The 15,592-nt window shown below is 35.8% G+C and overlaps 1 protein-coding gene and 1 pseudogene across 4 annotated transcripts; one reads left to right on the top strand and one right to left on the bottom strand.

The window, feature by feature from the left end:
* The first annotated feature begins 1,506 nt into the window (after positions 1-1,506).
* On the top strand, positions 1,507-2,899 carry LOC100853118 (GTP-binding protein SAR1B-like; annotated as a pseudogene).
* Positions 2,900-4,646: 1,747 nt separating this feature from the next.
* LOC100256989 (auxin response factor 18) lies at positions 4,647-9,416 on the bottom strand. Of its 4 annotated transcripts, none has more exons than XM_059737420.1 (6): positions 9,287-9,416; positions 8,928-9,112; positions 7,615-8,808; positions 5,405-6,312; positions 5,169-5,234; positions 4,647-4,894 (listed from the first exon to the last, which is right to left on the bottom strand). In XM_059737420.1, exons 3-6 carry the CDS (start codon positions 8,692-8,694, stop codon positions 4,813-4,815), a joined length of 2,136 nt encoding a protein of 711 aa, XP_059593403.1. In that variant the 5' UTR covers positions 8,695-8,808; positions 8,928-9,112; positions 9,287-9,416; the 3' UTR covers positions 4,647-4,812. The 4 variants fall into 4 exon arrangements, with proteins under 4 accessions (XP_059593403.1, XP_010651172.1, XP_059593404.1 ...); XM_010652870.3 differs by having other exon boundaries at positions 8,928-9,032; positions 9,150-9,398; XM_059737421.1 differs by having other exon boundaries at positions 9,219-9,398.
* Between the last annotated feature and the right edge of the window lie 6,176 nt (positions 9,417-15,592).

Genomic DNA, 15,592 nt, shown 5'->3' with positions numbered 1-15,592 from the left:
CTTTGCATTTGGCCCGAAACCATTAAATTTGAGCATTATGATTTACTGTCATATCGTCACCACACTTGAACTTCTCCCGAGAAGTTGAATTTCTCCTCTGACTTGACCAGGGTTAGTTTGGTTGGGGCGCCAAATGTGCAACAGACGGGTAAAACGCATAAAATCGCGATTATTTGAAACGACCTAACAAGAGAAATCACAGCCGTACACGTAAGTTAGTAAAAAGAAGACTTTCACCTTTACACGTTACCGCACTGTCACCTAAAAAAAGGTTGTTAGAATTGATGGCGACGCATGAGTGACGTGTGGTCCCCACCGCACGGACGAGCATGACCGCCATGTCACCGAATCTCTGTCGTTTATGCTGTAGACTTTGTTTCATTTTTCCCCACTCCATAAATCTCTTTTTGAAAAAAAAAGAAAAAAACGACAAATTTCTAACAGCAAATAACACACTGTAAGATGCTAAAGTACGCGGTGCGCGTGAAGACACAACAGAAACCACTTTATCTGGTGTAGGGTAGCCCCACATCAAGGAAAGGGAAAGCTTTTGAAAATCGAAATCTGAGGTCAAAGAGGGTGGAGAGAGGGAGAAGCTAAATATTTGTGAATATGTGGAGGTTATGAAGTTGAAGTTTGTAAAGTATCCGACTTTTTTCCTCCCTTCTCACGTGTTATTTGTCTTGTGAGTTCTTATTCCTACTAAACCTACCTCACATGTCCTTGTTTCAATCATAGGTTTGCCTTTCAACCGTAGAATTGATTTGATTTGATTTGCAATTTGGCTCATTTCATCTTGTTCTAAGTCTTAATTTTGGACATCATGACTAAAAATGAGTTGTGTGATAAAAATGTCACATTTATTAATCATATGGTTTGAGGAACCCATTACTAAAGCAGCCTAGTTTAGGATTTTGCATGTTACTATGTATGTTTTTGTGTTTGGAAAAGAAGAAACCACGAGAAAATGGGGGGGGGGGGGGGGGGGAGGGAGAGATTATTTATAGAGGAACCAAACTCCATAATTCAAGGGTTGGAACTTGAAACTCAATTTCATTATATGCATGGGAGGAAAATTTGGGAAGATGAATGCTTTGCTTCGAAAAATGTTTTTGTCTTTTGAGAATTGAGATCGATATATATGGTTCAAATTTCCAAACCTTTGACTGTTTGACTACTCTACCAATTAATTCTCCTTCGCCTCCATTAATTACCGTATCACGTGAAAATTCTAAACTTATTTATCGTGCATGTGAATCTTCTGTCATGTCTCAGTTAGGAATGGCAATGGGGCGGGTTTTTTCGGGTACCCGCCCCGCCCCGCCCCTATTGGGACGGGGTTCAAATTTTAGAAACGGGTTTGGGACGGGGTTGGAATTTTTTTTTAAAACCCGGGACGGGTTTGGGGCGGGTTCGGGTATCGCCCCATCCCGCCCCGTCCCGCCCCGTTTATAATATATGAATATATGAATCTCCGCCTCCAGTGGGATTTTCCGACAAGTTTGTCGATAAGTTTGTGGTTTTCGGCTTAGTTTCGGTGAATTGGCCGCGTTTTGAGTCGCGAATCTTGTCGGAACACCATGATTCTTTTCGATTGGTTCTATGGACTTCTCGCATCTTTGGGGCTATGGTAAAAAGAGGCAAAGATCTTATTTTTAGGGCTTGATAATGCGGGAAAAACGACGTTGCTTCATATGCTGAAAGATGAGAGATTAGTTCAACATCAACCAACGCAGCACCCGACGTCCGAGGAATTGAGTATTGGGAAAATTAAGTTTAAAGCCTTTGATTTGGGTGGGCATCAGATCGCTCGAAGAGTCTGGAAGGATTATTATGCCAAGGTGGATGCTGTGGTGTACCTGGTTGATGCGTATGACAAGGAAAGATTTGCCGAGTCAAAGAGAGGGAGTTGGATGCCCTCCTTTCTGATGAGTCACTGGCATATGTTCCATTTCTCATTCTGGGAAACAAGATAGACATACCCTACGCTGCCTCTGAGGATGAGTTGCGTTACCACATGGGCCTGACCAACTTCACGACTGCTCGGGGTGGGGCGGGTATGGGAATTTATCATACCCGACCCGTCCCGCCCCGTCCCGCCCCGCCCCGTTTAATTTTTTAAATGGGACGGGGATGGGAATTATTTTAAATAAACGGGGCGGGGTTGGGATGGGGGCGACCCGTCCCGAACCCGCCCCGTTGCCATTCCTAGTCTCAGTTATGCAGCGTGGGGTGGTGGGCCTTCTGGGCCCTCGGATGGGTCCAGTTAACCCCGGCCGTTGATTGCTTCATTTAGACTGAGAAAGTAGTAGAGATGGAGGGTGAATGATGGGATGGTGTTGTAGCTTAAACTTCCCTGCGGGGCCCTTTAAGTGGAGGAGAAATGGGGTGGAGTCAAATCCAACATCTAGGATGGGCCAAAGCCCAGCCACCAAAACGGCGACACATTTGGGACCGCACGTGACAACTTGATTGGTCAAGTTCAACTCTCCGTGTTGGCGTGGGTCCCATCCTCACGTGTGATTAATTGTCCTCTATTAGTTGTTTTTCTTTTTTATATACATTTTTTTAAGAAAAAAAACGTTTTCTAAAATCAAAAGTGTTTTGATTTCAAAGTCATTGAAAGCACCGGCCAAGAAGAAAGCAGAGGAAGGCGGGTGTCAAAGTGGCGGAAGGGTCAACGAATCATGGTTTCCGTAATTTCGGATCCCGAGTTATAGGGAAGGTCATTTTTTGTCGGTTAAAATCCACTCCATAATTTCTCATATGCTTTCTTTCTTCTGGTGAGATTAGGTAATAAATGCTACAAAAGTTGACATATTTCTATAAATATTAAATAAAAAAGGGAAAAAACCCGTAACATTATTCCATTATTGTTGTACCAGGTTCAGATGTTTAGGTTTTTGGAGCCAGCAGTAGTTCCTTCATAGCCTCTGCCTTAATTCATCTTTCAAAGTCAAAATTAGCCACTATTTGAAAACTGTTAGAAGACTTTTTTTTTTTTTTTCTTTCTTTCTTAATAATAATAATTAAAAATATGAAAAATATTTTAATTTTTTTAGTATTATTTATAAATGTGCAATAACTTTACAAAGAATTTAACGGGAAAGATATTTTTTTATTTTAATTTTGTTCTTGAAAACAATTAAACAATTTTTAAAAATGAAATTTTGAGAATTGTTTTAAAAAATATTTTCAAATAAAATCTATACTTTTCTCCTTAACTTAGAAAACTAGTTTGACAAATTTTTGAAGAAGAGAACTTTAAAAACTTTTGCATTATATACAAAATACATATTATTTTCAGTGAGAATTAGACACGGAAATTATTTTCATAGTTAAGTTTCAAAATAAAGTCCTATTCTTAAAAATAATTAAAAATTATTTTTAAGAATAGAAAATGATCTCCCAAGACAGTCTCAAGCAATCCTTTCAGTTTTACGGTCTTCTCAGTTTCATGGTTTTCTTGTTGGAGTCCTCATTTTTTTTATGTTACAAGAAATGCCTGGAGACTGGATTGAAGAATGAAACTTTACATTAAGATTATGTTTGGTTTTCGGAAAATAGCAAGAAAAGAAAAACAATGCAAAAAAAAAATAATTTTTTCATATTTAATTGTCCTATAAAAAATATAAAAAAAAATCAAATATAAGTAAAATTAATTAAAAACTTATGCATTTTTAAATTATTTAAATGAATTAAAATAAATAAAATAAATTTAAAATAATAAAAATAATAATTTATTAACTTTTAATCTTTTTTTTCTTTTCTTCTATTTTTTTCTTTATATTTCTTTCCCTTACATTTTACTTTAGATTTTCTAGAATCAAACATAGCCTAATAATTATGAAGCCTATTAGAGGACATGCTCTGAAGCCTATTAGAGCAATAAATACAAAGAAATGGAAACATAGCAGGCATAGAGCATGCTTCTGATTTCTTTAGGAAGGAGCTGTGATGTTTGTACACTTTGTACTCTTAAAACAATGACTCCATTTTCAAAATCAACTATACTCATTAATGTGCTCTAAACTTTATCTCCCCTCCAAATACTCAAAGCTAAAGTTCGTATATGCCAGAACCAAAGACAACTCTGTACCAAACCATAATTATGAAGTAAATACAAAAAAGAGTCAAGCACAGTGTTGTCTAAGTCACAAGCACAAGCACAAGCACATTATAGCACTTTACATTGTGGTACCAGTCATAGATGCCTACAATTTAACATACGGATTTGTTTGAATCCATGGAGTACGAATGAGATCTCAGAGGGGTTTGGCCATTAATGAGCTATGGGCATTACCATTTTTTGTAAGAGTAATCTAGATTTTCTCATCAGATTCTTGCTCTACAAGAAGTATTCCAAAAGCAATTCGTTTCCTGTTAAAGAAAAATGGGTATAGGGGGTTTTAGAGGACGGGCAGGTGAAACATGTCTGTCATAAAGCAACCCAAGCTGCTGATATAACAAGTGTTAGTCTAGTGGAGAATTGAAACAGATTTAGTGGAAATCCCTTATGGAGCATTATAATCTTAGACTTGTAAAACTCTTCTCCACAGAGGACTCTATAATGGAGTGCGAGAAAACTCAGAAAAGCACTTGAGATTGAAACATAGAGTTGAAGAGAGAATCATGGGGCAAACATATACACCAAAAGTTACCATAATAGTAGATTGGTAGGCATCAATGTTGAATATAACATTTAAACAGTTATTTTAAAAAGTTTGAAAGCGTGCACTAAGTCCTTACTATCCATGCTTCAACACCTATTAATGCTTTTTTTCTACATCCACTTACAAATGCCAAATTGTTCTAGGCAAATATGCTTAAAGGACCTGTCTTGTTTGAAGAATCTAGTCCATTTTCGGCATTCCGCATACCTGTAATCCATGTCCTGCAAAAGAATGACAGTAAATAAAATAAAATAAAAATCAGTTTTAATTCAGATGAAACAAAAGTATGAACCAAAAAACACAAAGAATAGAACTTCTTAACAAAATATTCTTTTTTCTTTGAATATGCTTTATTAAATTCAGTTCTCAATATGCTAAACCGGGAAAACCAATCTTAGATGTCCCAAAACTGGATTGATGATTTCCACCACTTCGAATGAGAAGAGAAGCACTGAAAAAAGATATGAATATTTGTAGATTTATCTTTTGTCTTACCTTCCAATGTTATTGCTGCCAGAATCCATTAGAATTGTCAGTCTTTTTGCTTTTTTCGTAAAATCACTGCAATTTTGTCAAGGGTGAAAAAAGATATATTAAGACCCAAGAAGTCAGGTGTCTTTCAAAGAAATAAGTTCTGATGTCGTGGAAATTTTACAAAGCCAAACTAATATATCCACAAGCAAAAGGGCAAAACAGATTGATCATGAAATAAAAACTACACAAAATGATACCTGAATGGTTCATCTCCAGTGTGTTTAACTGCTCCTGTGGCGTCTCGGTAAAGGACATGGCTGAATGTCTCTGATCTTTCTATTCCAAACATGTTGGCAAGCCTTGTGTATAGCTCTTCGTAAGATCCAAGAACCGAGAGGTCAAGAGACCGTCCCACATCCTCTGACTCCATGAATACCTTGCAGTGACCCGTATCCAGGCCAATTTCAGTTGTCTGAAAACCCTGGTGCCATGAAAATCCAACATTGGATAAATTTTCTGGCTTACCTTTCTGTTCAAGTGTAGATCCCAAGCCATCAGAAATTTTTTTTGCCTTATCTGAACTCCCATCTGATGAACTTTTGCCAGTAAGAACTTGTGAGACTGCATCACTGGAGCAGGTACGAGACATCTGTTGCTCGGTTAGTATTGGCTGACCAAAGAGTAGGAACTGTGGTGTCTTTTCATTAGCAGATTTTTCCAGATTCTGGCTAGAATTCCCCATTGTAAGCAAACAAGATATACTTTCATTGTTCTTTCTGTGGGCAGTTATGATGCCATTAGTGATTCTAGAATGTTGATCGAACCGCTGGAAACTGGTTGGAAACAGCCCTGACTGCAGTTTGTTGTTAAGGTGGAGATCTGATAAAGATATTCCATATTGAGCATGCCTGGCTCCCTGTATGCCTGCAGGAGTGTTATCAGGTAGACAACACAAGGGGCTGCTGGACCCGAGGGGGTTGCTTGAAAATGACGACATTGGAAATTGGCCGTCAAAGGGAAAGTCTGGGTGTTGTGGTATCCGCAACTTCTTTCTTGGTGGTGAGAAGGGTGACAGATGGATGATGGGCATGTTTGATACCAATTCAACCAACCATGGGCTGACCCGCTTCACATTTTGTAGCAAATCTGGTTCATCCCATGTCACCTGCAATGTCATTTGCACGAAGGATGGAAACAAGAAAACATCAAAAGCAAGTTCAGAGAGGTAAACAAACACATATTGCTATGACCGAGGAACAAGGACAAATCATAGGGACAATAATGAATGATCATCCAACCACAAAAAATTTCAACTCAAATCATCAGGGCAAGATCCTTTAATGGCATATTCCTATATGCATGCACCTGACACAAAAAATTGGGAAGAAACAAGAAGAAGAAAATGCATGGATGCATGCAAGTTTGGTGCATCAATCTACTCTCACCATCAAAATTTGATAGGCAGTTTGGAATGATACTAAATATTCATCAACTTGGGGATAATAACTGACAAAAGAAAGAGTACTCAAGAACTTAAAATGAGCTAGCTAAAACAATGGTTATAATCTAAGAATTAGAATTTTAAACTAAATCCTTAATTTGTTTCCCTGCACATTTTTACAGGTAAATATCTCAAATTGATTATCTGATGATGACACCGAATTTTATGAAATTGCTGTGTCAGACTAGAAGGATAAGAAATAACCAAAAATAAAAAAATCTGTTTCCACGTGGAATCCTTAAAATAACCATTGGAAAAATCTAACCTTTCTCCAAGTAAAACTTACAAAGAAAAGTACCAATGCTCAACTTAAGTTCCAAGAGCAAATGCCCTTTTTTTTTTTTTTTTGCAATATTGTCATGAACCATACAGGATTCCGTTAATTTGTGGGCTATACCAAAGTCATAAATAGAACTTGTTTCAACACTAGAAAATGAATTTTTAGACCTCAAATACAGCCACAGGGTGCTAGAAAGCCAGAGTGGCACCATATTGCTAGCGGGCTATGCAGTTAATAAGTTACCAAAATAAACAAGTGGGGGGGGGGGGGGGGGGGAATGAAACAAAAACTATTCTAGCACCTCAAACATCCACAAATGAAATGAAACAAAAACCATTCTAGCACCTCAAACATCCACAAATGAAGAAATTTGGCAAAGTGATCTGAATCAGTCCTCAGATTCTAGGTGATGGATCATAAGCGTTAACAAAGCAAGCTAAGATTCCATGAAAACTAACTAAATTTTCAAGAGCACTCAGGCTTATAACTTCACAGTGTGTTATTAAGTCAGAAGCTGAGTGTGGGAAAACCATAACCAAAAAACTGACTCCTAACATTTTCTAACCAATGAACAAAAGTCACCCAAAATTTCATAAAGAAAACAAGTAACCATTAAGATTTAGGAAAACACAGTGAGTTTGATTCTTGTTTACTGAATAAGATAAGAATAAAAAAGATATTAGTACCTGGAGAAGCCGCCATGGAGAATTAGGCCAGCGGATGGGGTCGGCAACCTGAACAGAGGAAATGGTTCCCATGAACCAGCTTATCCTAGAAGAATCCTCGGTTTCAAATGGCATTTTGAACCTCATCCCAGAGCACCACTGGATCCTAACGGCTGACCTCACACCTGAAGCCTTAACACAAAACTCCGGAGTGCTTGCCCGTGGATAATAAACAACTTCAAAGGGCTGTCCATTGGCAGCAAGAGTTGCAGCTTCAACAACTGATTCGGGCCTCACCCTACGACCTCCCCTCAAACCACCACCACTGCCTGGATTCGAATTCCCACCAACTCCGTTCCGCATCAGCTTGCTCTCATCTTCCCTCAAGAACTTTGGAAATCCCGCATACGGTGATGCAGGGTTCCACCCAGACGGAGACTCAGGTCCACCCGCAATTCCCCTCTTGGCTCGCCTAATCCCAACACAGAGATCGCCATTCTCCGCCCTCAAGAACACAATCGAATCCCCTGCAACCAACTTCTTCTGATTCACAAAAGTGCTCCAACCCGTTGTCAGCAAATGCCGGCGAGGCGTCCCCCTATAGATATGCCTAAATTTCCAAATTTCACCATGAACATCTTTAGCAATCACAGTCTGCACCGGCGGATCCGCCGAGTAATCCAATCGGGGGAAGATCGTTTCCGCACAGTATCGTGGAACTGAAAAGCCCCCACCGTTGTTGGCATCAGATTGTGTCAATGTTTTTGCAAAAGAAGCCGGCTTTTCTGGAGCTTCCGACCCACTACTTCCCATAACCCCATCATCCTCACAATCAAGTTCGTTATTCGCAATCGGAACCAATCTTATCTTAGCATAAACTTCGTCAGTTTCAGGGTCTGCCATGAATTTCACGGCAGCAACTCTGCAAAGCACAAGTGCTGGAATCCTCGGTGCAGCCGCAAAATCGACGTTGGTGTGGGCGTGCTCTGCGTGGCCTTGAGGGAAGTAAAACACCTTGGAGCTCACTAACGGCATCTGCACCATTCCTCCGGCGCAGGCGTGCCACAGTTGAGAGTCCAAGCTCTTTTCGGTCTCCTTCATTATCCGGTAACAAAAATCCCGATTTCTGAACTTCAAAACGAAAACACTTGTCACAACAGCGCTTTTCAGAGCAATAACCTCCACAACAACAACCTCTTCCTCATAGCTTAAATGCTGCAAACAAGCAACAAATTCAAATGGATTAAAGCAAAGTTTCCACAATAAGTCAAGACAAAGAAACTAAAAAAGGCAAAAAAAACTTGAACAAAATCTCACACTTTCAATCTCCTTACCTCAAACAACAACCACAGTCGCAGCCCTCCCTCACAGTTCCCCTCTCTTCAACAACACTCTCCCACGGTTGACGCTCCTTACATTCACTACAAATCTGCACACTCCTTCAACTCAAAAAACTTCAGATTCAACTACCCAAATGGTTCAAAATCGATGATTCAAATCGGGAACCTCAACTCTCAACCTGAAAAACAAGATAGAAAAATTATTCCTTCACTTACTCCTATTTTCTCAGCGAACGATACACAATCTGATTGAGAAGCAGAGATTAATATAAATCCATCCCATGCCTTCTTCCATCGCTAGACTCCAAACCAACGAAGGAAAAGCAAAAAAAAAAATGGATCAACTCCCTTGCCTGATTTTCTTTTCTTTTCTTGTCTTCCCTTTTCTTCTTATCTTTTTCCTCAGATCTGAAAATCCAACTCTCTCTCTACAACCGGAGCCAAACAAACAGAAAATTTTTTCATAATTTTTTAATTAAACACAGAATTTATTGCTCGTTAATACGTGGATCCTTCATCTCGTGATATGGTTTTAAAATCTCGCGAGCATGATACAGTAATGCTCTGAAATCAGAGCAGTCGTGAGTGGACAAAAGAACCGCGGTTAAAACTGGACGTGGTGGGGGTTAACTGGGGTTAAGACTGCGTGAATTGTACGCACTGGTGAGGGAGGTGAGGAAGAAGTGGCCTTCGCGATCTTTTGGTCGGGCGTGAAGAAAGGTGACATCGGTTGCTTGATTTGGGGTCAGTCCGACCTGACTTCACGAGTCCAAGGGGGTCTTTTTAACAACGCAGTGACGTGGACTGGACCCCGCCACCACTCTCTATCTGGGCTCCGGGCCCATCAATCTGGGTGGACAGACCTGTTCCCTTCACCCTAATGGGCTTTTAACTCCTGGCCTTTCCAATAATTCTTTTTTCCTAATACATATCTTTTTTATATTTTATTTTTTTTATATGTTATAATTTTTTTTAATTCTTTTTATAATATTTTTTAATGGATGAGATTAATTGGTCTAGGTTTATAATTTTATTTCAAATATTATTAGATTCATTCATCGTACTTTCTAGGGTTTATACCAGTCTTTAAAGATTCAAGATAATTAGTTTTGACTTAGGACCATTCAGGTAAGTATGATTGAATATGTTCGGTTGGAAATGACAATAAAAATTGTGCATCTATTTTTCCTTTGATGAGTAATACTAATGACTTGAACAATAGAATTTGCTGAGTAGCGCCTAAACACCCTAAAGAAGCACTCAAGTGCTCAGATCGTTCTTACTTATTTTTATAGTTTTATGTAATTTTTTTTATTAATGTTACTGGATTTGACTCGGTAGGGTTTTTTTCAAATAAATGTCTTATGATGTTGAAAAACATATGCACCCTAAGTTACAATTATCATTGTTTTCTTGTGCATTCTCAAGAACCCAACTTGTATTTGAAGTTTAGTGGTCAATTGTATCCCTCAAATCATTGAGGAGTTCACTAACAAGCATGAGATGTTATGTCATAAACATGAAGACAAGTGTAAGCACTATCGAGAATGAGAACCCTGGAAAAAGGTCATTTGATTTAAGAAAAGCTATGTACTCAGTCTTCCAAAATTAGTGAACTTGCTTTGATGTCAATTAGACTCATGATCTATAAAGTTTTTTACAAGCTCTGTGAGTGGTTTTCCACATACACCACGTGACTCTTATGTGACTGAATTTTATTTTAATTCTTGGATATTATATTTTGATAAAAAAAAAAACTCATAATTGAGAAAAATTATATTTTTGGGCTTAAAAATCAAGAGTACCTATTCACTTCCCTTCTAGGTAGTTTCATAGATCAAGATAAGAGCTTTCAATTAGTATAAGAGGAGATCAAATTTTAAAAATTAAAAAATTTTAAATAACAACTTAATTTTGATTCGTAGAATCCTAGTAAGTGGGATCATCATAAACAATCCACCATATTTTGATGGAAACAATTATCCCCATTAGAAAGCTCGTTGAAACTTTTCTTAAAAATGCAAAGTGAATAAGTTTGTAAAAAAGTGTTTAAATATATAAGACGATGAATTTATAGAATTTCTTCAACTCCATGAGATGACTGTACTCAATTCTAAGAAGTCATAACCCCTAAAGGGTTATGTATGTTTCTTGTGGGCTTAAGAAATTTGAGTTTATTTTGGATTTAGGTCACTTAAACTAGCCTATTTTGGGTCATAATTGATTAATTAGTTCAATTAGGTTCCAATTAATCAATTGACCCAATCCAAATAAATCATTCACAAGTTCTTATACAATCTTGCATATTTAACAAAATGTCCTTATATAAATAAGTAAATAAAGAATTCAACTAATCCTCATAAACTATGCTATCAAGGAAATGAGTTCAAATGGAAACCATTAGGAATTGAGACATAAGCGATTATGTGACATGTAAATTCTTATTCTCCTGTGTACTTCCAACATTTTTAAAAACCAAAATCATATTGGAGGTTAAGTCATGGGGGTTGACGACATCCCCTAAAGTTGTTAAGGAGTTCATCAAGAAGCATGGTGTCTTGTATTGCGGACATGAACACAAGTATAGACTAGCGTAAAACCCTTAGAAAAATGTAGTGTTTAATCTAGGTAAATTTGTGTATTAGTTCTTTCAAAAACAGTGAATTCGCTTTACGATGAATTAGACTCATAGTTTTTACATCGATAGGTATAGGTAGTTTTTCATGTACATAGTAAGCCTTTTATGTGATTGGACTTTATTAAAAAAAATTAAGCTTTAGGGTTTAAAATCAAGATTCCCTATTCTTCCGGAATCAAGACACCAAGTTTCCATACAAAATATTGATTGGAATTAAATTGAAGCTTAAAATTAAATTATTAGTGAGGTAAGTTGTTCAAAGATTTTTCTTTCTTTCCAAACGTGTTTCCTATCATCATTATTATATGACAACATTTTCTTTATTTCTTTCAAATTAAAATATGACACCAGTTCCTGCCTAATTGTGATGTTTGAGGTATCCCTTTGAACAAAGATATTACTCTAATTATTGCTGCAATTTTATTTGTTTCTGTGAGATTTATTTATTGCATATTTAGGCTCAGTTTGGACGCTAGGAAAATAAAACAAAACATACTGGATGTTAATTTTTTTTTAGTCAATTTGTTATAAAAAAAATATCAAGTAAAATTAAACTTTTATCCTCTCATAAAATAATATAATTAGAGAAACACAACATTTATTGAACTTAAATTTTCTCTTGGTTTTCCATCATAAAATAAAATTAAACTTTTGTCTTTATTGCCTTTTTTCAAACCTTTTATAATTAATAATGAAAATATCGATAATCACAAATATATCAAGTCATTCAATTTTATATATATATAGAAAGAGTGAAAGAGAGAGAGAGAGAGAGAATTTGATGGTTTATTAAATGATAAACAAAACCCTCCTCGTGAGAAAAAAAAAAGATATAAACAAAATTTAGAAAGATCTACGTAATTTCTAAAACAGAAAATATGAAAATTAATATGTTGATACGAAAAACTTTTTCAAATAATCCATGATTATAATTTACAATTTTTCTATTCCAATTATGACTACAAAGAAGTTAGAATTAGGCGTGGGATGTATGATTATGGAATCTCAAAATTAGAAATACATACACTGAATTATCTTTATGAAACCTTTGGGGAAGACTTTTAACTTGAAATAAGTGAAAACATTTTGTTTTAACTCCTTAACAATCAATATATATAAATATATATACACATATGAAATTCAGTAGCAGAATTGTACTTATTTTTTTTCCATAAAATCATAATGAGAATGTACAATTATTAAACCCCTTGAACAAATTTTTTGTTTGAACTCCTTACAATGATTTTTTTTGTTTATATATATATATATATATATAGACGCATGATTACATTTTTGTGACTTTAGATGGAATTGGTTGAACTTGAATGTTAGAACATTAACACATGATCAATGCTGACAATGTGCAAACATGCTAAAGTTTAATAACTCAATTTCTTACTCCACCTGTTGATAAGTAAGCCAAGTACAACCTTGATTAACTAGAATTGACATAAAGTTCAGCCTTAGTCAATAATTTAGACTTAAGTAAGGATTGATCGAGGGCTTTTTTGGCCCTAAATTCTTTACTTACCTTTACTTTGGAGTTAAAACTCGTGTCACGCGACGATAAGCTAGTTACATTACTCTTTTAAGTACTCTTAAGAGTAAAATGATACAGTAATATAAATTGTAATTAATTAATGATCACTTATTCAATCTATTTATAGTTTCTTATTTGGTTTATAATCATTTATCATTTTATTCTACAAACTATCCATCATCTATCTCTTCTTCTTCATCATCCTTCATGTATAACTTTGATTACTTATTTTCCTATTTCATTAAGGATTTTGGACGAGATAAGTTGTTTCCCTTTCCTTCGCATGTCAATCTCTGTTTTCACTCTATCGGTTATATGTAGTGCAACTCACTTCTCCCTACTAATGCTAGTTTGTCGAAGTTTTTAAAATGGTCATAACTTGAAATAAGAATGGTATGAATGTGTATTACCTAATTTATATTGAAAAACTTAAAAGAAAAATATTATGAGAATTCTATAAAACCTTATAATTTTTAAAATATTTATTACGCATATTAAAGTGAAATAATATTCAGAAAGTATAATAAAAAAAATATCGAGCTTGAACTTGTTTTTTTTTCCTTGTATTTTTCTTTCCTATAATACCTTTTTCCATGATTGAGAAGGCGTATTCATGTTAGCAAAAACCATTTCCTTCTTATTCCAAGCCCATATGAAAGATGAAGTCCAACCTAACATTGAGAAATCCTAACTTGGCCAAGTACTAGGATTAAACCTTAACAAACCAACTTCAATTTCAGCACAAAATAATACATATTTATTTTTTTATAAATAAATTATTAAAATTAGCCTTATAACATTAAAATAAAAATTATATAAAAAGTAACAAAATTGATTTTTTTTTTAATATATAAAATCATTTTATTCCAATGAACTCAAAATCAATTATTTTCATTTTCATTTTTTCTTTTTGACAGTTATGTAAACACTTTAATCAAATCCCCATCTCAGTTTTGTTTCCTTGTAAAGTAGTAAACATCCATCCCATAAGATTATTAGGTGGAGGTGGTGGGGATTCGGGTCGGTTGGACAAGTTGAAATTGAATAGTACAGGACTTAGAAGAAAAGAGAGATAAAAGGAATAGTGATGGAGATTGAGATACAACCACTAATAATGACAATTTTTATGAATGAATGCGACATGGCAATTCAGCTAAGAGATGAATGAATGATGACTTGTTATGAGAATGACCAAGAAAACTAAAAGCCAACCGAACAACAACTTAAAGATAGGAATGACAAATGACAAAGACAGGATGACATTGGTGAAATCAATGATTTTTTTTGTCCTTGAATGAGAAATAAACTTCCACAATTATTTTTTTCTTTTGGTGGGTGAAAAGTGAAAACTGAATCACTCAGAATTGTGTGAAGTTCATTTTTGGTCATTGACCCATTACCCCAATGAGGAAAAAAAATGCAGCAAATCCAGGAAAACTGCCATGGAAGACTATAAATGAAGAGATTGACAGTGGTTGGTGAAGCAACAACATTTGATACAGACATGCTACGTTCGACCAAATGTGAAATGTCGACCTTTGAATTAATTAGTTAGTGTGACCCATCGTTAGTTTGGACGGCTTTTCTTTATCATTCTTATCTTATAATCTAATTACATTCTATATTTCACTTTCTAGTTTCTAACATGAAAGTTGCCGTCCCATATGCATAGGCCCATAGGCCCCATGTTTCTCATCTTAAAGGGTGAATGCCTTTTAGGGCTGTCTTTATGTGGTCCTTCGGCAATTGACCTTTTGGGATGGAAAAATCCAAGGCTGAGCTCGTCTCCATTCAACCTTTTGGGTTCAATAATTGAGGGTTTCCACTTAAGTGGCCTAAGGGTTGGAAGTAGAAGGACTATGATTGGGGTGGGGTGGGTTAGCCTTGCAGTGGATTACTGTACAAACCTATCCATAGCCAACATATGGACCCATTCAATAATTAGGTTGGGCATGTGTCTACAAAAAAATCTGTTCAGGGGAGTGCACCCCATTAATCCCATTAGGTAGGTACTATTTATTTATGGAGAGCATCTTTCATCTATGGTTTTCGTTTAACATGAACATTCATAGTTTCAAAATCATATTTTGCAACAATCTAATTCTCCTTTCACATGACAATTTATGTATGTCACACCATTTTCATGACACAAAATAAATAATATATGGAAGTCATGTTATTAGTAGCATAATTCTTATTACCATGTTTGACCATGTTAGGTCTATGATTTTGACTAGTTTATTTTTATTGTTATTTTAACAACTTAAAGAGTATATATTTATCATCTTTAATACAACTCACGACATTAGTAGCCATGTCATGACATAAATGAAGTAGGAATTATATCATATGGTAAAATAAATTATGAAATATCTCTTACCTACTTTCACGGGTTAACTTCTCCAATTTTTTTTCACTTCATTAGGAAAATTTCTCTGATAATAATTTCTATACCATTTCGAAGAGAAGGGTTGTGTAGTT

Source organism: Vitis vinifera, chromosome 6, assembly GCF_030704535.1.
Source record: "Vitis vinifera cultivar Pinot Noir 40024 chromosome 6, ASM3070453v1".
In the NCBI taxonomy this organism is placed as follows: Eukaryota; Viridiplantae; Streptophyta; class Magnoliopsida; order Vitales; family Vitaceae; genus Vitis; species Vitis vinifera.
This window is presented reverse-complemented; position numbering and strand designations above follow the sequence as displayed.

Coding starts and splice junctions, on each gene's coding strand:
- LOC100256989 (XM_059737420.1), bottom strand. CDS start 8,694: ATGAAGGAGACCGAAAAGAGCTTGGACTCTCAACTGTGGCACGCCTGC. Junction 6,313..7,614: donor CTCCATGGCGGCTTCTCCAG/GTACTAATATCT, acceptor ATGACATTGCAG/GTGACATGGGATGAACCAGA. Junction 4,895..5,168: donor GGCAGCAATAACATTGGAAG/GTAAGACAAAAG, acceptor ATTCTTTTGCAG/GACATGGATTACAGGTATGC.